At 34.3% G+C, this 27,926-nt stretch overlaps 1 protein-coding gene across 2 annotated transcripts; it reads left to right on the top strand.

The window, feature by feature from the left end:
- Window positions 1-1,611: 1,611 nt before the first annotated feature.
- LOC138325766 (RB1-inducible coiled-coil protein 1-like) lies at window positions 1,612-27,926 on the top strand. 2 transcript variants are annotated; one of them, XM_069271647.1, is made up of 25 exons: window positions 1,612-1,761; window positions 3,161-3,311; window positions 4,572-4,698; window positions 6,144-6,225; window positions 6,823-6,908; window positions 7,233-7,348; window positions 7,753-7,839; window positions 8,181-8,328; window positions 8,988-9,215; window positions 10,857-11,041; window positions 12,104-12,290; window positions 13,018-13,099; window positions 13,425-13,483; window positions 13,920-14,020; window positions 14,798-17,210; window positions 17,889-18,041; window positions 18,423-18,531; window positions 18,934-19,027; window positions 19,273-19,398; window positions 19,672-19,714; window positions 19,919-19,966; window positions 20,360-20,421; window positions 20,617-20,744; window positions 21,100-21,170; window positions 21,467-27,926. In XM_069271647.1, the coding sequence occupies exons 2-25, from the start codon at window positions 3,244-3,246 to the stop codon at window positions 21,602-21,604; spliced, it is 4,941 nt and encodes a 1,646-aa protein (XP_069127748.1). In that variant the 5' UTR covers window positions 1,612-1,761; window positions 3,161-3,243; the 3' UTR covers window positions 21,605-27,926. The 2 variants fall into 2 exon arrangements, with proteins under 2 accessions (XP_069127748.1, XP_069127749.1); XM_069271648.1 differs by lacking the exons at window positions 1,612-1,761; window positions 3,161-3,311; window positions 4,572-4,698; ... (4 more) ...; window positions 8,181-8,328; window positions 8,988-9,215 and adding an exon at window positions 9,240-9,249.

The raw sequence follows: 27,926 nt of genomic DNA, 5'->3' as shown, positions 1-27,926 counted from the left end.
ATTAAGATGTTAAGAAAAGAAAGATGTGCGCTTTTAAACAAATAATTTGTGAAAAAAAACACGATTAAATTTAAAAAAAAAAAAAAAAAAAAAAACAATTGCAGCACCAACAAAAACAAAAAAACCCAATGAGGGTTTGATTTATTATGCATCTTTTTTTAGTACTTTGTTAAAGATAGGTCCTGAAATAAATATTGTGATTTCCGTACAGGTTGCCCGGCCTGAAGATGAAAAACGTTTCTCCTTGTCATGTCCAAGATTTAGTAGCCTGCTTTTGTTTCAAAACACTGTAACATGATAGTTGGCTCCAAAATATCAAGTCGGACTTTGTTAGTCTTATACCTGACCTTTTGATGTAAATAGTATTTTTACAATTGCATGACTTTGAACATGATACTGATTTATCGAACAAATATTTTTGTATCCATTTTGTAAGTTATCAATGAGCCCCCAAAGACTTTTCATTTTATTTCGAGGTTTATTTCTTAGTCTTTTCCCTTTTTCTATTTCACTTTTTCTCCGTTTTAGAGTTATGTAATGTCACTACGCAAGAAATGTTTCAATTATTTATGCCCACATTCTGGGGAATGAAAAGGATGTCGTCACATCTTATTATGCTAAATAGTAGCTTCAGATCAAGCCACTTTTTTAGGTTTCCATGACAGTTCACGTCAGGCACGTCTCACTCTCCTATTGTGAATCTGGGCTTTTTTAAAACAAGTAAGCATTTTAATTTATAATGTGGATCATTTTCTAGCTAAAGCCCATATTATCATTAAACATCTTATTGCATTGAAAAATATGGGATCTCCCCTTTGGCACTGGAATTGAAAATTACTCTTACTTAGATAAAGAATTATGAGAAATAAAATCTGTAGAATTCAGAACCAGCGAAATGGAATCCAGTGTTACATTTTTAAAGCAATTTTCCATACACCAAATCTAACACACACACACGCACAAAAAAACCCAAAAACCATAAAGTAATGCTTGTGTCAATCTAGAATGTAATTCATGGCAACGCTCTAGAACTTATCAGATTTTGGATGAATATTTTTTATTTCAAAAGAATATTAGGAGATTTTATATTAAAAGATGTAAAAGAAATAAACTGCGTCGGTCTGATTTAAATCACCTTTTTCAGTTTGGGAGAGAACAGTCCTGACAAGCAGTGTCAACCCTGGCTGGGAAAGGATCAAAAGAGTGGTAGATTTCTATTTCAAGGTAATTATTGTAAATTAATGAAGTTATACAATAGATATCTACTCCTGCATTTGCTGTTTATACGCTAGATGATATTTGAAAAAATGGCGTCGGTTTAAATTATTTTATATTTATTAAATGTGCCATGATATGTTTTGAAATGAAAAAAAAAATCAACTTTTATTCAATGTTTTCCTATTTTTTTTTTTTTTTTAACAGTTTAGAGGATTTCTAAATTCCATAGCCTACCTGAATAGATGAATATAGACCCTACTAATATTCTGTTTTATTACCGTATATATTTTAAGTTATAAGACAGCATAATGTTCAATATGCGTACCACGATTCGATACCATAGATTCATAGACGATATTTTATCGTCGGTTATCTCCCCTCGTGTTCGCTCTTCTGATGTATTTTGATCTGGTGCAATATTTTCACAATGAGAAGAAAAATAATTACGATTTCCATGTCATTTCTTCCGAAATGAAGTAAAAGAACCAGTCAACATGTGAAATTTGATGATAGTGTCGATATTTGTTAAATATCTCTTGCTTGGTAAGTCAAATTTCAATGAAATGTCAAGGTTCACACGGAAAATAATGGTTTGTTTTCGTTTTCACTTTGCAGACATACTGGTCCAGTACATGACGGTACAGGCCTATATTATGACCGAGCTTATGTTTTTACACAACAGAATACGTTTAACTACATGCGTTTTAGGTATTAAATATTATGTAAGGTTCTATTTAGTGATTCAGATTTTGATAGGAAGTAGTGAGAATTTTTGTCAGACGACATTTTGGATCAGCTGATTCATTGCAGTTTATAGATGATTATGTCATTAACGTCGATGTCGTTCAGAAAAAAACCCTACAGAAATGTCTTTTAGAAATGTACACGTCAGCTTTAAATATCTTTCAATGTTTGTGCATATATAAAATGTTATCTAGATGGTACAATTTCATTATATTGAATTTTAATATTTATTTTTGTAACTGAAAAAAAAAACCCAAAAAATTAAATATGAGAAAACACAGTGATATGAATTACTTTTGAGAACCTTTTGGAAAATGAAATCCAGGTGTTTGGTGGTACAGTACAGTAACTTCAGAAAGGCTCTCTCCTCTAGATTGTTCACATATCATTGACACGCAACTTATATGATTAAATGTAAAATCTGACCATTTGTTCTTAAAATGTTAAATAGTATATATTTATATATAAGTACTTAAAGTAATGTATCTGGTGGTGACAATATTGATGTTAAATTAATGAAAACATATGAAATGCTGACCATGACTGTACAAAATCTTTGCCTTTCTTTGAACATTATTGCCTGTTTTGGCAGATTTAACATTTTTATCAAACTTTTTTTTCATATCAAGTATATAAAGTAGGCAGTAGCCTTAAATCATACCATATTTGACTCAGTAAACACCTTTGATCCTGGGTCCATCCCTAAAACCACCCTTCCACATTAAATATATAATTTACATTATTGAGGCCTCTTTGTTTCACTTGTCTAGAATTAAATATAGACTGAATGAAATTTTTGTTGATTTCTTATGCAAATTATTTGAGTCATAATAATGATTTTATGAAAAGCTAGTCAAAATTTGTTTCTATTAAGTTTCCCCTGATGTATTATTATATCAAATACAATATTTATTAAAATATATAATGAATGCATGTAATATTCAAAATATTATAACTAATTATGAAACAAATTTAACATTAGTTAAACATCAGCATTGCCCTTTACAATCACCTTTATTCTATATTAAAGGATGAACATTTCCTGAAATATACACATTCATATGTTAGTTAAACATAATGCTATATATCTCTATTGTCTATCAGAAATCAATGCATTGTACCTGAATATTTAAATCAACAACTGATTTTATATCCTGCATGTTGAATCAACAACAATATCCCATATGTTTATCCTCAGATGTTGAATTGGTGTCTGGAGAGGTGCCCAGAGTAATGCTAAGAGAGCTGTTTGGGAGAGAACAGTCCTGAAAAACTGATACCATGTTGTATGTCTTCCATGTAGATACTGGCACCATGCTCACCTTCGATATGAACTTAGCCATGGAGAGGTAATTAAATTTGAATATTCAGTTTTCAAAGTCACTGTGATTTGAGATACATACACTAATCAAGGAAAAATATTACTATGGATACCCGTACATAATTAATTAACTTTTCGCCCCTGAACACACATTTCTACAGCTCGCAGAACTTAATATTAATGGAATCTGTAAATTGAAATGATAAAGTACAGGCTAGTTTAAATTACGGTATTGTAACAAAGTTTTGCATAGTTCAATTTCTAGAAGAGTTGTTTTTTTTCAAAAATCCTGGAAACTGAAAGTATAAATGTAATACTGAAATAATTGTTATATGATTATTTTGTTGGCTAAATTATAAACTATTATTTAATTGAATTAATAGATTATTTACTATAGTTTGACTATATGTTTTCAGTGTTGCCACTCTCCAGGGGGTGATAGCCAGAGTGTGCCATTACAGATTTACTATAGTTTGACTATGTTTTCAGTGTTGCCACTTTCCAGGGGGTGATAGCCAGAGCGTGCCATTACAGATTTACTATAGTTTGACTATGTTTTCAGTGTTGCCACTCTCCAGGGGGTGATAGCCAGGGCGTGCCATTACAGATTTACTATAGTTTGACTATGTTTTTCAGTGTTGCCACTCTCCAGGGGTAATAGCCCGAGCGTGCCATTACAGATTTACTATAGTTTGACTATGTTTTCAGTGTTGCCACTTTCCAGGGGGTGATAGCCAGAGCGTGCCATTACAGATTTACTATAGTTTGACTATGTTTTCAGTGTTGCCACTCTCCAGGGGGTGATAGCCAGAGCGTGCCATTACAGATTTACTATAGTTTGACTATGTTTTCAGTGTTGCCACTCTCCAGGGGGTGATAGCCAGAGCGTGCCATTACAGATTTACTATAGTTTGACTATGTTTTCAGTGTTGCCACTCTCCAGGGGGTGATAGCCAGAGCGTGCCATTACAGATTTACTATAGTTTGACTATGTTTTCAGTGTTGCCACTCTTCAGGGTTCCCAGCGTCCATTACAGATTTACTATAGTTTGACTATATGTTTTCAGTGTTGCCACTCTCCAGGGGGTGATAGCCAGAGCGTGCCATTACAGATTTACTATAGTTTGACTATGTTTTCAGTGTTGCCACTCTCCAGGGGGTGATAGCCAGAGCGTGCCATTACAGATTTACTATAGTTTGACTATATGTTTTCAGTGTTGCCACTCTCCAGGGGGTGATAGCCAGAGCGTGCCATTACAGATTTACTATAGTTTGACTATGATTTCAGTGTTGCCACTCTCCAGGGGGTGATAGCCAGAGCGTGCCATATTACAGAGGACAAACAAGTGTTACTGATCAGTGGTGGGGAAAGCCTGGATCCATCGGCAAGGGTCGGAAAATACCACGCAGGCACTGTAAGTTATTCAAGTGCATCTCTGATTCAACAGTTTATTGTGATGATCTCTCCATGAAATGATGGACATATGTTACCAATGTTACCAATGTTTGTTCCATATGAACTTGTCACATTCAGTTGCATCCTTATTTGATTTTATTTTACATGGAGGCAGGAGTATTTATGTCTTACAAACATTTCTAGGTGTATGTCATTTGTAACTTTACGTTGGAGTATTTATGTCTTACAAACATTTCTAGGTATATGTCATTTGTAACTTTACGTTGGAGTATTTATGTCTTACAAACATTTCTAGGTAGTCATTTGTAACTTTACGTTGGAGTCTTTATGTCTTACAAACATTTCTAGGTATATGTCATTTGTAACTTTACGTTAGGAGTATTTATGTCTTACAAACATTTCTAGGTATATGTCATTTGTAACTTTACGTTGGAGTATTTATGTCTTACAAACATTTCTAGGTATATGTCATTTGTAACTTTACGTTGGAGTATTTATGTCTTACAAACACATTTCTAGTATATTTATGTCATTTGTAACTTTGTACTTTACGTTGGAGTATTTATGTCTTACAAACATTTCTAGGTGTATGTCATTTGTAACTTTACGTTGGAGTATTTATGTCTTACAAACATTTCTAGGTGTATGTCATTTGTAACTTTACGTTGGAGTATTTATGTCTTACAAACATTTCTAGGTATATGTCATTTGTAACTTTTACGTTGGAGTATTTATGTCTTACAAACATTTCTAGGTATATGTCATTTGTAACTTTACGTTGGAGTATTTATGTCTTACAAACATTTCTAGGTATATGTCATTTGTAACTTTACGTTGGAGTATTTATGTCTTACAAACATTTCTAGGTGTATGTCATTTGTAACTTTACGTTGGAGTATTTATGTCTTACAAACATTTCTAGGTATATGTCATTTGTAACTTTACGTTGGAGTATTTATGTCTTACAAACATTCTAGGTATGTCATTGTAACTTACGTTGGAGTATTTATGTCTTACAAAATTTCTAGTATATGTCATTTGTAACTTTACGTTGGAGTATTTATGTCTTACAAACATTTCTAGGTATATGTCATTTGTAACTTTACGTTGGAGTATTTATGTCTTACAAACATTTCTAGGTATATGTCATTTGTAACTTTACGTTAGAGTTTACCCCTTAAGACATATCTCTTCTCATCAAGTTCAATGGCCTGAACAATTCATTATGAAAATTCATGGGTGAATGAGATAAAACAATGAAACATCATAATATTGTAATTTATTTCATGAAAACAAAACAACATATTTGCTGTGTAGATACTTAAATAAGTTGTGACAATAATAAAAAAAAAACATTTAACCATAGCAATGTGAGCCAATTCGGAAGTCCTCTTTTGTTGTTGTTATGATTTGATACAAACCTTTTATTTTGTGACCTTGTAGGACACCAATCCAATATTTCTGTTCAGCAAGAGTACAATAGAGGCCATGACACCTCCTTCTCCAAGTGTTCATTACGGATCAGGTAAATATACAGTAATACTGAACACATTGTCATCTGTTTTCGTTGCTTTAAAAAAGGTTAAGAAGTATAGAATTTGTTTGACACTATTTCCTTGTAAAATGTGAAGCACTAGGCTCTGACAGATAGTTTGGTTTGTTTGCCTTTATGTCCTATTACATCTATTCACTCCATGTTTACTAAATAGACTCTACCATTCTGTGAGCAGGATTAATCGATTATGGTCTATAGTGTCTATAGGATTCATCAAAGATTACTTACAGATGTGTCAGGGTTTAGTTGTTGAGGAATACATGAGAAATAGAAATAAATCTTAAACTGATGCCCAATGTCTGGGAACTGCTTTTATAACCCAGACCAGGAAGACAAATGGTAGAATGTAAAAATAAGGCATCCTATATAATGGCTTGACCTTTGTGGGCAGGCTCAGGTAGATTAATGGTGGTAAATTGTTAGACATTTTAACTACTTGGTCACAGTAACCCCCCCCCCCCTTTCCCTAACTTATTGACAATAGCTAAGTAGTTACTTCTATTATGTGAAAATTGTCTGATGATTATGATCAGAGTTTGGTGTATGCTAATAATGATCTATTTGTAGATGTAGACATCCACAGCCAAGTGGAGGGTTCGCTCCTGTTACCTCCAGCCTACGCTACGGTTGTCTCCAGAGCACAACTGGCTTTGGTGTGTATATTTCTCTTGTCATCTAGTAGGGCTGGATTTATTTGATACAATTAACACATAATTGTATTTATTATATGCTTGATGTTCAATTAAAGTGAATCAATGTGAAAAAGATCATAAGTTCAGAAAGTGAACTGTAAAACCAGTTATTGGTTACAACTTTTATCGTTCATAAACACAATAAACTTCCAAAAAATTCAATTTTCATCTTATTATTTCATGATGCAAAATAGACTATATATTACAATCGATCAGAATAATTTTCAAACTAAAGAATGTTTTAGTACAATTAACATAAATGAGTGTAAATATGACCTGTTATAGCAAATCCATGATGTAGACAAGGAGGAAATGAAAGCTTGTGAGAAGTTGGTTCATGATCAACATCTTCAACAACAGGGCTGGGCTGCTGTCGTGGCAAACTTAGAGGACATTACCAGGTCTGTAGGTTCTGTCAAACTACTGGACTAGATATTATCAGGGTTTTTGAGAGGTAGAAATATCTAGGAACAAGATTCTGGTGATGGGTATTTGGGAGTAATATTGGTACATTCTGGGTATGGACAGTAAGCAGATATTTATTGGTGCTAGGATAAGTCAATCAGGCAAGTGAATGGGAGGGTAAGAATGATCATATAGTAATAGTAAGAGAAGAAAAAAGTCGGGAAAGATTCATAGTTGTTTGAGATGTGCTACAGTACCAGAGTAAGCGTAAATGTGGAATATAAGCAAAGATAACTTTGGTACCTTAAGGGAGATAAGCAAAGAAAATTGGATGAGGTTAAGATGCAACTGTAATGGATTGAAGTCTTCATATTAGACAGCGTCTCATTCTACATTACAGTGCTCTTCGCCAAAGGTCTGAGATATTCATGGTGGCCTATCAGGAATACCTGTGTCAGAGGGATGACTACAGAGAAACACTCTCTAGGTAAAGCTCTACACTATTATAACAATGAAGGGTTGCTAGATCATGTTTCATAGTTGTGTGCTATAAATCTTCGCTGTAATAAATCTATAGGTACCCAACGGTACTCAAAATACCCTTTTACAAGAATTTCATAAATTTCATACTGATAACTTTTGAAAATCATTTGACTGCTATATCAAATTGATATGTGTGTGGTTTTGAATTCTAAGACTACAAATGTGTGATGAGGGGTGAATGGTTACCCCATGATTTCATAATAGCCTGGTCTAGTCTCTGAATATGAAGAGTTTACATGTATGTTTAGGGGTGTTTGGTTTAAGTGTCTATTGTGGTGTTTGTAGTGTGATCAGTTCCCTACAGCTGTTGAGTAAGATTCCGGTACTACCAGTGTTGTTGAGTGGGGTATCGTACCTGGCCGAGCATTCCGCAGCCCTAGCTGGATCTGATGAGGACACTAAGGGAAGTTTGTATGACTGGATCAGCTCTCAGGTACATGCAAAGTTTATAAACAAAGTTTACGAAGTTTATATACAAAGGTTAAAAAGTTTATATACTTTATGTACAAAGTTTATATACAGAGTGTACAAAGTTTATATACAGAGTGTACAAAGTTTATATACAGAGTGTACAACGTTTATATACTTAATGTACAAAGTTTATATACAGAGTGTACAAAGTTAATGTACAAAGTTTATATACTTTATGTACAAAGTTTACATACAAAGTTTACAAAGTTGATATACAAAGTTTACCAAGTTAATATACAAAGTTTATATACAAAGTACAAAGTTTACGAAGTTGATATACAAAGTTTACCAAGTTAATATACAAAGTTTATATACAAAGTTTACATCGTTTATATACAAAGTTTATATACTTTGTATATAAAATTTAATACAAATTTTATATATAAAATTTACAAAGTTTATATACAAAGTTTTGAGTTAACCTAATGAAAAATTGTTAATTAAAAGGTAGACTTAGATAAGACTTTACAGTCCTAAATGAAAATAATATACTCATGGCTTCCTTTATACAAAAAAAAAATGAAACTTTTCATTTTATTAAAGTGGCTTTTTATGAGTTGTGGCAGGAAAAAAATTCGATAGTTATATTAATTAGAGACCAATCTTTTATTTTATGTAAAGGATCCACAGCACAATCTAAATGACATGGTGGACCAGTGTCTGAAGGCTACAGAGCAGTTGGACCCTCGTATCCAGGAATCGCTGACCACTGAGGTTCAGAGTACCCTAAAACAGGTGGACAACATCAGCATGAAGGAGGTCAAGGGGCTCGAGGATCGACTGTACGGGCTTGACCAGATGATGTCTGTTGCTCGACGCTTGGTTCAGGAGCAATCAGATATGGCACAGGTATAACAGGAGTATATGATCAGATATGGCACAGGTATAACAGGAGTATATGATGATACTATTGTAAACTTTGGTTTATATGTGATATGTGAACGTCGGCAGCCTCATAAATGCACACAATTACTCACAAAATGCATTGATGTGTGACTATATCATCATCATTAGGATTTAAAAGGAGATGAACAATTGAAAGTTTATGCATAGTGGTATATAAATGTATATTTCAGAATGTGCTTTTTAGCCCACCATCATCAGATGGTGGGCTATTCAAATCGCCCTGCGTCCGTGGTCCGTGGTCCGTGGTCCGCCGTCCGTCGTCCGTCCGTAAACAATGCTTGTTATCACTATTTCTTAAAAACTGCTGCAGGGATTTTGTTCAAACTTCACATGGAGGGTCCCCTTGGTCCATATTTGTGCCATACAGATTTTGAGGCTGATCGGAAAAACAAGATGGCCGCCAGGCAGCCATCTTTGATTTTGGCAGTTGAAGTTTGTTATCGATATTTTTTCTTGAGAACTACTGAAGGGATTTTGTTCAAACTTCACATGGAGGTTACCCTTGGTCCCTAGTTGTGCCATACAGATTTTGAGGCTGATCGGAAAAACAAGATGGCCGCCAGGCAGCCATCTTTGATTTTGGCAGTTGAAGTTTGTTATTGATATTTCTTGAGAACTACTGAAGGAATTTTGTTCAAACTTCACATGGAGGTTACCCTTGGTCCCTATTTGTGCCATACAGATTTTGAGGCTGCTTGGATTTTGATAGTTAAGGTTTGATATCCCTATTTCTCAAAAAGTGCTGAAGGGGTCTTTCTCAAATTTAATATGTAGGTTCCCCTAGGGCCCTTATTGTGCATATTGCATTTTTGGACCAATTGGTGAACAAGATGGCCGCCAGGCCGCCATCTTGGATTTTGATAGTTAAAGTTTCTTATGGCTATTTCTCAGATAGTACTGAAGGGATCTGTCTCAAATTTCATATGTAGGTTCCCCTAGGGACCTAGTTGTGCATATTGCATTTTGGGACGGATCGGTCAACAAGATGGCCGCCAGGCAGCCATCTTGGATTTTGTTATTCAAAGTTTGTTATCGCTATTTCTCAGAAAGTACTGAAGGGATCTGTCTCAAAATTCATATGTAGGTTCCCCTAGGGCGCTAGTTGTGCATATTGTAATTTGGAACCGATTGGTCAACAAGATTGCTGCCAGGCAGCCATCTTGGATTGTTATATTCAAAGTTTGTTATCGCTATTTCTCAGAAAGTATTGAATGGATCTTTCTCAAATTCCACATGTAGGTTCCCCTAGGGCCCTTGTTGTGCATATTGTAATTTGGGACCGATTGATCAACAAGATGGCCGCCAAGGAGTCATCTTGGATTTTGATAGTTGAAGTTTGTTACCGCTATTTCTCAAAAGGTACTGAAGCGATCTGTCTCAAATTTTATATGTACCGTAGTATGTTTGAAAAAGTTTAAAAAGTAGAGAAAAGATCCATCTTTCCTTTGTCAGATATAGATCATTCTTTGGTGGGCGCCAAGATCCCTCTGGGATCTCTTGTTTATATATGAAATATTTTTTGTCAGAATATTACAATTTCACTGTCATTGCTACTGTGTAAGGTATACTGATATTGTGTTTTAGGGTTTTGTCCAGAACCAGAGTCGTGTAAGTAATCTACGTGACAAGTCCATCCTACCCGACCTCTGCTCCAGTCACAAGAAACAATTACTTGTCATGGTTAACAACCATAAAATGCTCCGAGATAAGAAGAAGAAATGCAAGATGGCTAAAGAAGAACTAGCTGTTAATCTTCACACACGGTTAAGGTAATTCAGAACTGTTGATCTTAGCTCTCCTGATTGAATGCTTTTATTAAAAGTTTCATAATATTTTCCATGATTTAATTTGTGACAAGACTAAACATTGTCTTTGCTTTTCAAATTCATCATTTTGTTAATCTCCATGGACACAGAAAAAAGGAAAAACTATTGTTACTTGGGAAGGGTCTCACATTTAATTGAAAGTTGTACTCAAATAGTCTTAGAGGTTTAAAATAATCATATTATAAGGGCGCAGCCCTTCGTGCCGTGCGAAGCGCTTCTAAGGTAACGCATACATGAAAATAAAGAAAAAACACAATCTTCAAAATTCAATCCTACACACTGACAGCTTCAGTTTGCTGTCGCCATTTTTTTATCCTCTGTAAAAAATCGCATCAGCGTGAATGCGATGCTTGAAGTCAGCTCATTATATAATCAAGCGATTCAAACGCTTTTAAGATCCGACAAACGTAATCTTCATCTGGCAGAAGCTCAGTGCTGTTGCTCTTTATTTGCAAGCGTTCAGGTGATAAACTACCGTCCAATATAATCACCTGACCAAAATGGCATATCTGTTACGGAAATAAAAGTTTCTTTCTTCTTGTGGGTTCCCTTCTCAAATGGGGGCTTTGGGACAAAGATAGAGTGTGAATATATGGATAAAAAATAAACCAAAAATTTGGCTCCGTTATTTCCATAAATTGAACTTTTTAACATTGCATAATTTATGCTTGCTGAAACATCTGGCGGCGCCCTTTAAGGCCTTGCCTTCAGTCATATTATACTATCATCAATAGATGTTGCTGTTGTTTTACATAAATAAGCCAATGTGAAATATATTTTAATAAAAGAAATGTGAATGAAAAAAATTGCATATATATTCAGTTAACCTAAAAGCAACGTTTCACTATAATTTCATTCAAAATTTAAATTTCCGTAGTTTAGAAATTGATGCACGGATGTTATTGCCTGTAACAAAAGAGGAGTTTGGTTGGATGGTTGGTAAGTTGACTGGAGGAACATCGTATTAACAGAATAACATATATCAGCTAACCTTTTTGTTGACAGGTGGGTGATGTGGGTTGAGAAGATGATCTGTGATGTTGATGGTAAACTGATGATTTATCACGAGAATCTGAAGAGACTGAGGAAGCGTTTGGATATCCTACGCCAGATTTACGAGGCCCCAAGAGTGTATGCCCAGCTGGTAGTGGAAGTAGTACGCAGGAAAAAGTTTGCCTCTTTTTTTACCAAGGTAGAATCCTTTGATACTCCTAATCAACATTTTCCATGTTTATAAGATATTATTTGTATCACTCTTTATGTCACTTAGATGTTGATATTAATACATGTTTTAATGTCAATCTTCCCTTTCTAAACCTTAGTTTTTGGACAGTTTTTGTTTCCTTTCAATTTTAATACCGAAAGTTATGATGAATGGAAAACATCTTCAATCATTCATTGTAAATAATGTTTTGAGCTGTAAACCCACCTGCTAGCCTGTGACATATGGTGCACACATATATATGTATATGATAGCTGGTGATATATGGTGCACACATATTTATGTATATGATAGCTGGTGATATATGGTGCACACATATTTATGTATATGATAGCCTGTGATATATGGTGCACACATATTAATGTATATGATAGCCTGTGATATATGGTGCACACATATTTATGTATATGATAGCCCGTGATAAATTGTGCACACATATTTATGTATATGATATCCTGTGATATATGGTGCACACATATTTATGTATATGATAGACTGTGATATATGGTGCACACATATTTATGTATATGATAGCCCGTGATAAATTGTGCACACATATTTATGTATATGATAGACTGTGATATATGGTGCACACATATTTAATGTATATGGTAGACTGTGATATATGGTGCACACATATTTATGTATATGATAGACTGTGATATATGGCACAGACTTATTTATTGTGTATTTGTAGTGGGCGGCCACTGTTGCTGATGACTTTAATTCGGTTCACTCTGAGGAGGTGAAACGTAGACAGAGCTTTCAAAGCGAAGTTGGTAAGTAATATGGTTATAAGTTATTTTTATTTTATTCAGTATCTTTCATTCCATGTATTAAATCAATTATGATGGTACGCTTAAAAATACATGGCATACTGGTAATATAACTAATAACTATGTAGTCTGCAAAAGTGGAATTGCTCTATTTTTAGGCGACATATTTTTCTAAATAATGTGCTATATCATTTTATATAACGTGTTGTTAGGTTTCATATCAGGTTGTTTTTAGATGATATATAGTACATATCATATGTATACTTGTATTTGATGAAATTTTTTGGGTGTTTGGGGAAAGTTTTACCATACATATTTTCTTTCCCAGGTCACCACTTCCTACAGACACTGTTTCAGGGCCTGGATGACGTGCCTGTCACTGTTATTGTAAGTGAACAACTGCTAAACTCAAATCATATAAATTTGGTCAGTTGATTTATTCATTGAGAATTTAGTTTGAAAATTATGCCTTGACAAGGAAGCATAATCCGATTGATAGTTTCTATTAAATCTTTAGGTATTCTTAAAGTAAATCATATTACTCAGCTTCCAATGTGAATGGAAGTATCTACAGAGGCCAATTTGGAAGTCATTCAATGGTCATATATCTCCTTAATGCAATGCTTGTCCAATGGCTAGGTCCTGTGTGAAAACACCATGCATTACTGGTAGAAATGTTGTCTTCTATATCAAGGACAGTTGCTATGTTTGGGATTACTCACAAATAATGGCAGCAAAACAAATTATTATGTTATCAAAAATATGCTTAGGTTTCATATGATTCAATTACATTAGTATCTATAATACTAATGTATAATTTCAGAATAAGCCACCTTCAGAGTTTGACCAGAACTTGCCAAACATCACATCAGATGATATCACTATGTTAAAGGAGGCTGTGCCAGAACTAGCAGAGGAGCTTAAGTATGTACAAATGTATTTTACTGCTGGGCTTTGGAGTAATCCTGAGTAATGATTCAAATCCTGTTTCTTTAAAGGGACAACTCAGTCTAAGAGTACATTAAAATTTGCATATATATCAGAAACAAACCAATTCTAATAGAAATTAGATTAGTTGGTTTACTGTGATATGCCAGAGAAGCTTACTGTAGTGAAATGTATGTAAAATGTTCAAACTCTCTTGCTGTCCGCCATTACACATTGTGGTCGGACGTCTTGTATGCCGAACCCTGGCCCTTGCCAGTGTAGTAAAGAAATTTTTGTTAGAACGACTCAAATTGTGTGTGGTTACGTTATTAGGTGCATGTTTTTGTCTAAATATAATTTCACCAACTCCTCAGTGGTTATGTATTGCATATAATTAACGTATGTGACTTTGGCTCAGGTATGGGTACAGCATACATGTTATACCGGCTTAATCGTATTGATCAACGATTTGGAATTTCAACGGTATCAATCAAAATACTTAACAATGTCGTGGAAGTTGTCAATATATCTTGTTATATGTTTTATAAGGTATGTAGAACAATACATTTATGTCGTATTCTGCTTTGCGGTTATGTAACAGAATTAGCCTCATTGAATTGTCCCTTTAATGAGTTTTTATAACATATTAACTGATAAAATACATACCACATATAAATCTTTATATTTAATTAATACTGGCAAATAGGCTTTATTCATCCGTAATGTTCCATGTTTTCAACTCTTCAAAAGTTTGGTACCTATACTGTGTTTCAGGTTACCATTAGAAGCTGCCTTACCGGCAGGTACCACAGATATCACGAAGAGCAAGTTCCCCCAGCTATTCAAACACAGCTCTGTAGTGACATCAGAGATAGAAATAATTCACGGTCTGGATGACCAGTATCTCACGTGTGACCGCGACAGTGTTTCTCTTGGTGAACAAGTGGCCAATTCTGAACTGGACACCAATCTTGTGATCAAAAGTGAAAATGACACTGACCAGTTAAAACCAGAACTATTAATGCCCAGAAGTCTTTCAGAAGATCTCACCCAACAAATGAAAGGGGAAGGAAGTGATGATTCTAATGAAGGGAATGTGGCTGGTGGGAGTGGTGCTACAGCGAGTAGCTCAAAAGTCAAAGGGGAACAGGGGATGCTGAAAACATCAGGGGAGGGTTCAGGGGCCTCTACTTCATCTGCAGAGCAACTTAAATCAACTGAGAGTGATTCATCTGGACAGGACAATGCTCAGAATAGTGGTGAGGAGAAAAGTAGTGAGAGTGCTGGACGAAAAGTGATGTCACGTCGCAAGGCTCCTGCAGAATTTTCTCCAGACATGGAAACTTCTCAGGAGTTCACTACGGCGGATTTCTATATCGAGGATTCTATGCCTTCTTCTATAGCAGACTCACCTCCTACATGTTCTAAACCAGGTACAGTGAAACCTAGTGCTGAAAAACTCTTAGAGAACAAGGCAGCTTATCTAGAAAAACTGGAAAAGGAAAATGTAGAATTTAAGGCTAAGACTAGTGCTGTGTCATCTAAGCTTAAAACGTTTCAAGAATATGTAAACACACACTTACCAGAGATGAAATCGTCTTTAACCTTATTCCAAACAACATATGTAAATAACAAAATGCAATTTGAAGATGAATTTGAATCTAATAAGAAAAAGATTTTAGAAATGCTAAAACAGTTTGATGCACAAAGAAGTGAAGAAGAAAGAATCAACACAGAGAAACAATTTGCTGAATTCGAAAAATTGAAAAAGGATTTGGAGGACAAACTTGAACAATCTAATAAACAAATAGCTACACATAAAGAGGAAGTGGAAAATCTTCAGAAGGATCTGGTTATTGCAAAAGAGGATGTGACTTTAGTGAAAAAGACAATGGAAGGAAAAGTGACAGAACTAGTCTCTCAATTGTCAGAAATGAAGGATGTGTCAGAAAATGAGAAGAGTAGGATTGCTGGTCTTGAAAGCCAGATAGAATCGCTGAAGCAACAGTCAAGTGAAATGCAAGAAAAAACAAAAGAAGAAAAACGAAAACTGGAAAGCGATTTAAAGGAAGCTAAACACAAATACGACACGGAAATCACTGAACTAACAAAGCAGCATTCTTTAGAAATGGAGGTAGAATTAGACAAACTAAGAGCAGAAATTCAGTTGCAAATTGATGAACTTGAAAAAATTGTTTCCGAAAAAGAAAATTTGTTAAAAGAAAAGGAGGGATGTGTGGAAAAAGCAGAAAAAGAGAAAATTTTATTGGAAGAGAAAATGATGGAGAAATTCCAAACTGAAAAAGAAAGCATCACTAAGATTATGGAGGAGGATTTTGAAGAGAGGATGAAAAAGAAGATTGAGGAAGAAAAGGAAGCTTTGTCAAAACAGTTTCAGGATGAGAAAGAAACTCTTGTTGGGGATCATAAATATGGCATTGAAAATTTATCAAAACAGTTACTATCAGAGAAAGAGGAGGAAGTAAAGAGATTAACAACAGAGCTAGAAGAAAAATATTGTAAAAATGAGGAAAGTGTGAAAGCCTTACTACAAAAGGAAAAAGATTCAGAATTGGAGAAACAAAAAGACATTTTGACAGAAAATTTCAGTAAAGAAATGGAAACAATGAGAGATATGTTAGTAAAGGAGAACGAAGTTCTTTTGTTAGAGCTAAAGGCGTTCCGTGAAAAAGAACTGGTCCAGAAAGAATCACAGACGGAGGTGATGGAAAGTAAACCTCTATCTGTTCAAACAGAGCCAGCACAAGTGACAGGACAGGAGACTCAGACAGCAGTACAGCAAGTAACTCAGACACAGTCACAAACTGACAAGACACAACTCACACAACAACAAATCCAAACAGACGTCATAGAGGGAACACACACGGAGTCGCAAACAGACACGACCGAGGTAAAAACAGGAGGTTCTCAAACAAAGACTGTTGTGTTAGCACAGGGCGAGACACAAACCACGGTGAAGCAATATCTGCCTAAGGAAGCTCAAACTAAAGTACAGAGTTATGCCCAGGGCGAGGCTCAGACAGATCTCAAGGCGATGGAAAAACAGGCAAAGTCACCAGAGGGACTCCAACTTGTCGGGAATGTGTTAAGCAGAGAGGAGCACGAGGACGCTGTCAGAGAGGTAGAAAAACGACTACAGAGACAGCAGGAAGAGGCTATAAACAAGGTGAGTTAGGATGTTAAGATGAGTAAAAATGTTGGAACTTGTAAGTCAAGCTTCCATAGAAATTATATGGTTTGTAACTAAGGTTAATGAAATTATACTGAGTCTAGTTTCCATGTAAACAATTTAGATTTGTAACTACATTAATTAATTACTTTAAAAAAGTCAAGTTTCCATGTAAACAGGATAGATTTGTAACTACAATAATTAATTATATAAAAAAAATCAAGTTTCCATGTAAACAGGATAGATTTGAAACTACAATAATTAATTAATAAAAAAAGTCAAGTTTTCATGTAAACAGGATAGATTTGTAACTACAATAATTAATTACATAAAAAAAAGTCAAGTTTCCATGTAAACAGGATAGATTTGTAACTACAATAATTAATTACATAAAAAAGTCAAGTTTCCATGTAAACAGGATAGATTTGTTATTACAATAATTAATTAAGTAAAAAAAGTCAAGTTTCCATGAAAAGAGCAGGAGTCTGTAGCTTAATTGTGTGACAATGTAGAGGGTCCTAAAAACAACAAACGGGATTATATTGATTTGAAAACTGGTGACAGAGGAATTTATCACATGCTATATTTTACATAAGAAAATACTGGGTAGTTTACATAACACCAACTTCAAACACATGTAAAATAAATTCTTAAAAATGTTTAATTTGTTTGAAGGCCCTAACGAACAGCCAAGAGAAGTCAGAGATTGAGCTGACCACTCTGAAGGAACAACATGATCAGGAGATCAGTAACCTTATAGCTAAATTTGAGAAAGATCGCGACGAGTCTGCCAGCTCTCTCAAAACCAGTCTGACTGCAGAAAAACAGGTTAATTTAACCACATCAAATTATTAGTTAATATTGCATATTCTATGGTTTTCAAGAAAATAAAAATATCATATAATTAAGTAATTATTAATAAGTGCTTTTAAGTAATTTATTTCAATGTTCTGTAAACTATGTTTCTTTCATGGCTACTGGGAATTATTTTCCAGATGTTTTAGTTGGATGAAAATATCTTCGATATAAGCAAGCTTGATGTTAATTTTAAGTATAATCTTTCATAAACTTTGATGATGAAATTCATAAGTAATTTGCTCGAGAAAGATATGCTAGTTGGTTCACAGTGTATTCAAAATATTGTCTAAGTAATGAAAGAACTATTTGATCAAAACTCACATTTTTTCTTTGAAAATGTATTTTCTTCAGGTGATGTTTAATGAAGCTGTGAGTAAGGTAAGCCAGGAGAAGGATAAAGTGATAGAAAGCCTTCGACAAGAGCAGGCAAAGATAACAGAGCAGCAACAACAATACAAAGGTAATGCCACATGTCTTTTTGTTCTTGTATTAGGTAGTCTGGAAGTAGTAGATAACTTATAGGTATATCACTATTACATCAGTATCTGTGTTGGTGACGTCGGCATTGTCTTCTTCTGCACAGGGATTTCAGGTATAGCACTTATTTTCTCATGTCTTACAAGATTTTAGATATCATATAAAGACAGGTTTTGTGTATCTGATGCAACTTTTTCAAATATTGTTATAAATGTAGCACTGGTTGATACAAGTCCTATCATAAACACTACTAAGGAGATGTCTTTAGCTAAATTGGTTAAGTGTTTGACTAGTAAGCCAGAGGTCGTGAGTATGATCCCTAGCGGATATAATAAATCCTGACATCTGTTACATAAAAAACCAATTCATTTGTATCCAATTTTAGAAACTATTGACAAGCTGAAGGAAGAGAAGGAAAAATTAGAGGACATGAAGAATCGAGCGATGTCGCACATGAGTGATAAAGAAAGGGAGTTCGCGTAAGTCTTACAAAAGCATCAATATAACTATGTTGATTTATGTCAAATATATGACTCTGATATAATATAAGTTATTTGAAAAGTTTAGCAGTTTTTGCTATTTCTGCATCTTTCACAATTTCTCTTCCAAACTTTATGCTTAAAATACATTGTTAAGATAGGATGTAAATCTAGCTCATTATATATGAATTGGAATATTTGTACTTTGTTGCAAAGGTTTATAAGATGTTGTTTGATACTTACAGGGCTTGTAAGAGACAGATGGAGAGTGATATAGCGATGGTACGTCAGCAACTTACGGAGTATCAGACTCAACTCCAGCCTGCATCTCACATGCAGGTATCATCGTCACCATCAGTCATGAACATCAGGTAATGGACATGTATTCATTATTTATCTCTGAAATATAAAGAATTGTGAAGATAATTAATACATCTGAGAATTTTTTTTCAATTGTGTTTGGCACAATGAAATTTGCGCATTCATCATAATTGCTATAAAAACAGTGTACAGAAAATACCATTAGCGGAATCATTATACCACTATAAGAATCATATGTTATCACAAAACTCCTTGCATGAAATGTTGATGTTTACAATTACATATCATTAAATGTATATTATGAATATTTTGTGTCCTTACAGTACAACAGAAGATAAAGAATCGAGAATAAATGAATTAGAAGAGGTGAGTCTTTGTAATAAGTTTCTGGAGAATAACATCACATTTTTAACATATTCATAAAACACATATTTTCTCTGTCAGAGAAAAAACTGTACTTTTGTATTTGATTTCAATTATTTTATCATATAGCAGGTATTACAAGTTTGCTTACTTAAAAAAATCAAATGCTATGGAGTAAACTCATATCTTTATCTTGTGTGATTTTAGGCTGTTAAATTAAAGGAGGATGAAGTAACAAGCCTTCAACAGAAACTGGTAAGAAAGTGTTGTCACATACGCTATTGGGAAATAAGTCTTGTTGAAACATTCCTTTTACAAGAATTGAAGTAGTTATCAGTTTTGAAGGTTTTATACATGCATTTGCATTATTTTAGGCGTTTTCTTCCTTTTTAAATATGGCCCAGTAATGGAAAAAAGGGAAGAGGAGATAGGGTTGGGTTTGTTTTGGTTTTGTTCGTATTCATATACCCTCTTACCCAGTCCTGTTTCATTCTAATATTCCATGTATTCACTTGCTTTAATGCTAGACACGCCAAATTATTGATATTTCTATCATTGAAGTTTAAAATAGATTTTGTTGCATTTCTATGCATGTCAGCTTTTCCCCAAAATCTGCAGTTGTGATTTTTCTTCTCTTTTCTCTGACAGTCGGAAATTTCTATGACTGCAAGTACAAGATCTGTTGTTCAGGATAAGGTATCCATAACAAGGTATGTATCATGGTGTCTTACAAATATATCTTTGTGTTATGTGATCATTCATTTTTAATCTAAACTATTGTATTTTATTCCAAACAGTACTCGCATATATTTAAAAATGTTTGATTAGTTTAAATATCATTTCTTTGATAATACAATTTTTGTTTCACTCATGTTGATGCTTATGATATGTGTTTGTATTTTCAGTTGTAGTGTAGGGGACCTTGTATTGTTCTGTCTGGATGAGAGACATGACCAGTATGTGGTGTTTACCATTGGGACTACACTTCACTTCCTTCATACCGACTGTCTAGAAAGTCTGGGGCTTCGTACAAGTAGGTTGCACCGACGTCTGTGTCAGTGTCATCTGGGAATAGGTTTCTGTGTGATTACTTAAGATTTAATTGAATGATCAACTTAAATCTTTATGAATACCTTTCTTCCCTTTCTTTCCTGTGATCAAAGGTCAATGTCACCTTTGCTAAAAATAGAAAATATTTGTGTTTGGTGTACTTGTAACAATATTTTTGACTAAAAATAACTTTATTCTTCGCAATATTTCAAAATGCTGTGTAGGAAACTGCTGTGTAGTAGACACATCTTTTTGGTTTTTTTTGCCTCCTTTGTACCCATAAATAACTTGTATATTACTTTCATCTGTTAGATCAATTTCTTTCCGTTTGTTTTAAGACCCTGGCGAAACAAGAAAGTCTTGGGTTCTTGCAGAGATTACAGAAAAGGAATACTGCCAGGCTAAAAAGGTATAATTTACTTTTATACTTGTATTATATCTGTAACAGTGTCTTAGGTCATCAAGGTAAGATAATGTATTGTCAACAACTTACTTTTTTTTTGCGTACTTGCTCACAAAATGCTCACTTATTTCATCTAAATACCGGTAACTCGGATTATTTCATACCTGAAAACAAAACAAAGTATTCTAAGATTGGAATAGTTTAATATGGAATTTCAAGCATGTATTCATTAAAAGTCAATTTTGTAAATATTATTTGAAAAAGAAAGTAAGATTTGTTATTTTGTGACATCTTTGTTACAGCCGATGAACCGGTTCAAGGTACCAGTAGGGACCAAGTTTTACAGAGTTAAGGCTAAACAATGGACCAGGGAAGTACCCCAGACAGGGGCTATGGGAGGGGCTACGGGCGGGGCTACCGCTGGCAAACCCTCATCTTAACAATAATCAGAGTTAGTACAGGCTCATACATTGGGACATTACAGTCCAACCAAACAATGGACAAGGGAAGTACTCCAGAAAGGGGCAAACCCTCATCTTAACAATATTCTAAGTTTGCACTGGCTTTAAAATACGGATATTACAGTCCAAGCAATTGACCAGAAAAGAACTCTTGTCAGGGGCTGTGAACAGGGTTACTCTGACAAATTCTCATCTTACAAGGTAGTTCTTACTCTTCTGTAAGGACATCAGAACATGGAAATGGACTGGGAAAATGCTCTAGACATAAGATATAGGTGTGGCTATCTCTGGCAAATTCTCATGTTTGCAATAACCAAAGTTATTACTGGATGAAAAAAGGGGAGTTAACAAGGAAATTAACATTGATGGGAGCTTTTCCTGTTCATTTCTCCAGAGGTATTAGCTTTGATGTTGTGGGTGTAACTAGAATATCTCCAAATCTTATACAAATTGGAAGTAGAAGTGACCACACATTTACAAAAGGCCTTCTCCATAGACAATCTATAGGGACACTAGCATTGATATTGCTTATTCACCAAAGGTAGATATCTTTTGTTTTAAGATATCTGCCTGCTTCTTGTCATAAATATGGGATACCGCAGGAATTTAGTGATTCATGATAAAAGCTTGTGTAACAATAAAGCAGCACCATTTATAAGCATCTAAAAATGATATAAAACGTGATTGAAACTGTGTAACTATTTATTTGATGTTTGACTGTATTGATGGAGTATTGAAATCCATAATGACTGAAGGCTCACGATGATGGAGAACAATCATGACACTATAGACTGAGGACACAGAAGGCTCAGAGCGATGTGTGTACATTGTGCTGAAGTTTTTGTAAGACTTTATTAACTACAATTTGTTTTGTGATGTGAGATTTTGAATGTAAGGTTATAGTTCTTTAAACCATAATAGTGATTCACGTCCTGTGATAAATTAGAAGCCATAGCTGCCCGGTGTGACACGTCAAGTCATTACGTGAGTTTGTCCTTTCACTACGTGTTGGAGTTTGATACTATAGTCATTTCACCACAAGTAGCCACTTGACACAGTGGTCATTCCACCACAAGTAGCCACTTGACACAGTGGTCATTTCACCACAAGTAGCCACTTGACACTGGTCATTTCACCATGTAGTCAATTGACACAGTGGTCATTTCACCACACGTGATAATTTTACTTTACACGGTGTTGTCGTTTGCATATCTAGATAGTTATTGGGCCATCTATGATGTTGTACAAGTGGTTTCCTTGTACATATATTCGTAAATGGCAAATGTCGTGCTGTATTTGACAATTGCCATTCTATTCATGTGTATCATACACTCATTACAATGTTTTGCTTTTAGTCAATTTGGTGGCCGAGTTGTAGCTGTACCTCTACCACTAAAGCTTACATATACTATCTGAGGATGACATGCCTAGATAGGGAACAGATGCCTGGTACTGACTACCATCTGAGGATGACATGCCTAGATAGGGAACAGATGCCTGGTACTGACTACCATCTGAGGATGACATGCCTAGATAGGGAACAGATGCCTGGTACTGACTATGTGGTCATTTTTCACCAGAAAATCTAGCTGTTCTATGTTTTAACCCGATCACAATCAATTTATGATCATAACTATCAATAGCATGTATAACATAATCAAACTAAACAAATTAATACTTAGACATTTTGTCAAACGCATGCATATCAATTTTAATATACAACTAGTCGCTATGTTAGAAATAATCTCTGATTACTGTATACACATAGGCCTAACCCATCATCAGTGGTCACATTGGGTAGCTATGGCATTCTTAAAAGATATTAAACATTATGTACAATACTGAAAGATTCAATATTGTGAGATGCAGTGTGTGTTTTGGCACGTGTATCCTTATTGAAAATTTTGCAGTAAGGTTCATATTGTGATATAAGTGTGAAGTAAAACTCATCGATGTCGGCAAATAATCTTAACAAGTACAAATGTACTGTTTAAACGGTGTAATTTATAAATCTTGCATCATTAAGTCGAATACGAAAAATTGTTCAAAATATTTTTCAATAATTTAGGTAGGTCATTTAACTTTTCATAATACATGTATATTGAATATTATTGTTATTTCCGAAGTATGTGAAATGAATTAATTAGTGTGTTTTGTTATGAAGTCACATGGTGACTATGTATTAAAACTTTTATGTCCTGATAATTGCTGGCCCGACTGTGATTTCAGATACTGTTCATCGTTTTATTGATTGTGATAGAGGTTCATCAGTAATGGACAGGTATCTTCATTTTATCGTCAATCATTGATTGTGATAGAGGTTCATCAGTAATGGACAGGTATCTTCATTTTATCGTCAATCATTGATTGTGATAGAGGTTCATCAGTAATGGACAGGTATCTTCATTTTATCGTCAATCATTGATTGTGATAGAGGTCCATCAGTAATGGACAGGTATCTTCATTTTATCGTCAATCATTGATTGTGATAGAGGTTCATCAGTAATGGACAGGTTTCTTTATTTTATCGTCAATCATTGATTGTGATAGAGGTCCATCAGTAATGGACAGGTTTCTTTATTTTATCGTCAACCAACTTCAAGACTGGAATAACTCGTTATAAAACTACTGGTGTAAATAAATTAAAGTGGATAGTCGGGCAAAGAAAACCAGTCTAAATGCGTTCATTGGTCTTCCAAATGTTCTCACATAATAGAACGACGGTCAAGTTCTGCTTACGTTGTCCAGTTCTGACCATTGAAATAACTCTTTGAAAGCGAGGCTGTGTGGAAATGTAACCACGGAAGTAGTCAGTCGGGAGGACATTTTAGGATTCCTAAACTATAAATTAATTTCTTCGCATGCAGAGAGGTTTTGACGGGACATTTTATTTTTCTATTCCATAAGAAATTATACCGGATACATTCACACCATTTTTACCAATTTTAATTTTCCTTGCCCGACTGTTCACTTTAAAACAAGTCTTAAAATTCAGTCACAAGAGGAGGATTCTTGCCCTTTATTAGTATACATGATTTTACACGGCCAGCCAAATCGTAGTTTAAAGAACCGACATGACACTCGTTTTGTCCATGACTGGATGTCTGCTGGTGTTTGTCATGTGATCAGTTTACTTAGACAAATTATGCTTATGAAGGTCAAGTAAATTAAAAGGATATATAATTAAGATAATGTTTTGTAGAAATGGTTGGCACTAGTACACTAGTCAGCTGCATTTACGTCTAAGGTTCAGATGAATGTTTATAATCTTCGAACAAAATAGTAATTGTAAATCAATAAAGGATTTCATCTTACAGTACCACCAATGAAAAGATATAAAACAAGATGTACTAATTAAATTTTGACGTTAAAAAGCTCTTTCTGAAATAAACACAAGGTTATCCACAGATCTATTACGGTTTTTAAAGTTCCATGCATACGAATTTTAGAAAATGAAGGATTATGGATAGTTTATCTTGACAATAACCCGTGAAATGACACACAAAATGTATAAAGCTTAAGTTTCTCAGGGTTTAATATCTAGTTCTTATTTGTATTTATTTACATTGTGATGTATGATTGGAAAGAATCATTCAATAGATCAAATATTTGTTGCGTAAGGTATGAAATGTTTATTTTACATTGTAGGAGAAATTGATAAATTGGAAAGGAGATGCTTTATGCTTATATAAACAGAGATATAACGTATCACTTATTCACGAATACAATGCAGCCAATGTTGTACATGTATACAGTATACTGTGTACGTATGTATACATTGTATTTGAATGATGTTTTTACAATGAAAGTGCATCCTTTGTCTTACGGTAATGATGTGTTATATGTGTATCATATTATATTACAATGTAAAACACATTGTGTGAATGGTATAGTAATGTACAATATATATGTTACAATGCATATGACTCATATGTGTAATATCTATTGGATAATATAATGCCCCCATGATATACATTGTACAATTACAGATAAACAATATTATAATGCATTACCAAGTATATGAATATGCACTACGCATAAATGTGGGATGCTAACAATGTACCTGGATAGGTTATTGTTTTGTCAGTCTTCTTGCCTGTCCCACTCACTGTATCACTCAATGGCAAAGTTAAATATATATAAGTTTACCTACACAAAATACCTGAACGTAAATGTTACATATTGTTGTGGCTAATATTCTTTCTGTTAAGGATTTAGAAAATATCAGCTTTACTTAGGTGTTATCTCCGTAAAGTTACGCAGATCAAGTTGTAATACGTCATCACGTGCCTTATCCTAAATGTTTAGAATTTCGTATGATAATAATTATAATTACTAAAACCAACTCCTTCCTTAGCGGTGGCCCAAAGATTAAGGTAGTGCGAAGTGTCAATTTGATAAAATATAATCATCTGAATACTACTCCTTGACAGTACCTAGGGGTGCATAGTAAGTTTGTTGTGGTGGTGCTGTAACGCAGTGGAATTCTGAACTCCAGTTTCACGATGATTCTCCTAGAAATTGTCTATAGGAAATCGTAACAGATGTAAAGTGGAAATCTTCACGAACGTTTTCTTAATTTCTGTAATGCTTTCAAATGAAATATATAAGTTAATGAATGTCCTTAATATAGTGCAATGTAGGATTAGATTGAATATGGTATATATATATATATGATGTACACCTATGTAAGAGAGGGATACATTTTACTGTAAAATATAACTTTAGACCGGGAGTGAAGATGTTAACTCTATAGAGTACTCACCTTGTTAGATGGTTCAAGGTATAACCGTGCAACACCTGAGGTGATGAAAAAATGCTCGTTAATAAAAGGACAGTGATAATAATGAAAATAATTATTGTCTTCAGGTCTGCTTAACTTCATTTCTTGAAGCACTTTTTAGAAACACGATTTACACTTGCCACTGTTTAGGATTTCCATGTATGTATTGCTAGTCCTGTGACTTCAGCGTTTCTTAAAAATCCTAAATCAAATATATAGATATACATCAACAACAATAATGACAATATTGTTGATTAAAATGTCGTAAAACACATTTATAGTACATGAAGGATACATATTTTCTCTGTTTTTTGTCATAAAAATAACATTAATATTTCCATGAGAAATAATGTTAGAAATATGTATCTGGGATCAATCGTTGGAATGGATATCATAATAAATACCCAATGATACATACATCTGGGTAGAGTAACAGAAACATTTTCACCAGAATGGCCATGGTTAAAGAAGCACACTGATAAGAACATTGCATGTCTTTTTAAGATAGTAATTCTTAACTAGACTGCTTACAAAAATGTTTGTTTATAAGGCTGTTGTTGTGCATGTAGACAATATCTAGTGAAAGGATTGGGATTTTAAATTTTGAGATTCTAATGTGCAAGTTCTTACTGGAGCTTCCTTCAATGAACTTCACTTGTTAAAAAATTGGTGAAAAGCCAAAGTAAATATATATTCAACGCTTATTCCCAGTATTGACTGGAAGTGTAATATAGATCAAGTAGTGAGATGTGATAATGTTTGTGTGATATATTACAGGAGTAACGTTGTTCAAGTCTATGAGTGTGAGAGTGATGTTTGTTTTCTTTTGTTTTAGTGTACAATTATAGTACGCATGTTTTATTTATTGGGAGAAACCGCGTGTTGTCTTTAATCTATAACATTGGCTTCATGAGGATTAAAAAGTCACAAGATCATGAGACAGTCTTAAATTTAGACTTAGCCAATCACAAATGGCGTTATAAAAAGGTACGCCATTTTTAATTAGCTTAGCGAAGTCTAAAACTGTTTCAGGATCCTTGGATACAGAAATCCGGGAGTCGAAGGAAACCTTACATTGTTGATAATACCCTGGATTTTATGTAACAAGTCTGTGACCATTCAAAGGCTAGTACCACAGGAATAATGTTTCATAGTGGAATACACATATCCAAATGACATTGTACGCGTTTGTCCGCACAGTGCAACGGATAGTCATGGAATCAAGAGCTTGGATGGCACGGGTCACGTGGGATGCTTCTACATATATATTGCCAGATGGAGAATGCTGGCACCATATACCATGATAATAATGCATGTCTTTCATTTATGTTTTTGTGTGAGCTGTTGAAGGTGATACGAGAGATAAAAAAGTTGTAGTTGTGCTAAATATTTTGCATGTACGTAGAGGGCTATATTATAGTTTCGTGAGGGTGTTCCATGCTATATTATAGAAGATACACGTACGTTTCTTTCATATCTCTATATGGTATTCCAATTAAAATATCAAAGAAAACTGAT

The sequence above is a fragment of the Argopecten irradians genome, chromosome 6, assembly GCF_041381155.1.
Source record: "Argopecten irradians isolate NY chromosome 6, Ai_NY, whole genome shotgun sequence".
NCBI lineage: Eukaryota > Metazoa > Mollusca > Bivalvia > Pectinida > Pectinidae > Argopecten > Argopecten irradians.
The sequence above is the reverse complement of the archived record's forward strand: the minus strand, read 5'-3'. Positions and strand labels throughout refer to the sequence as shown.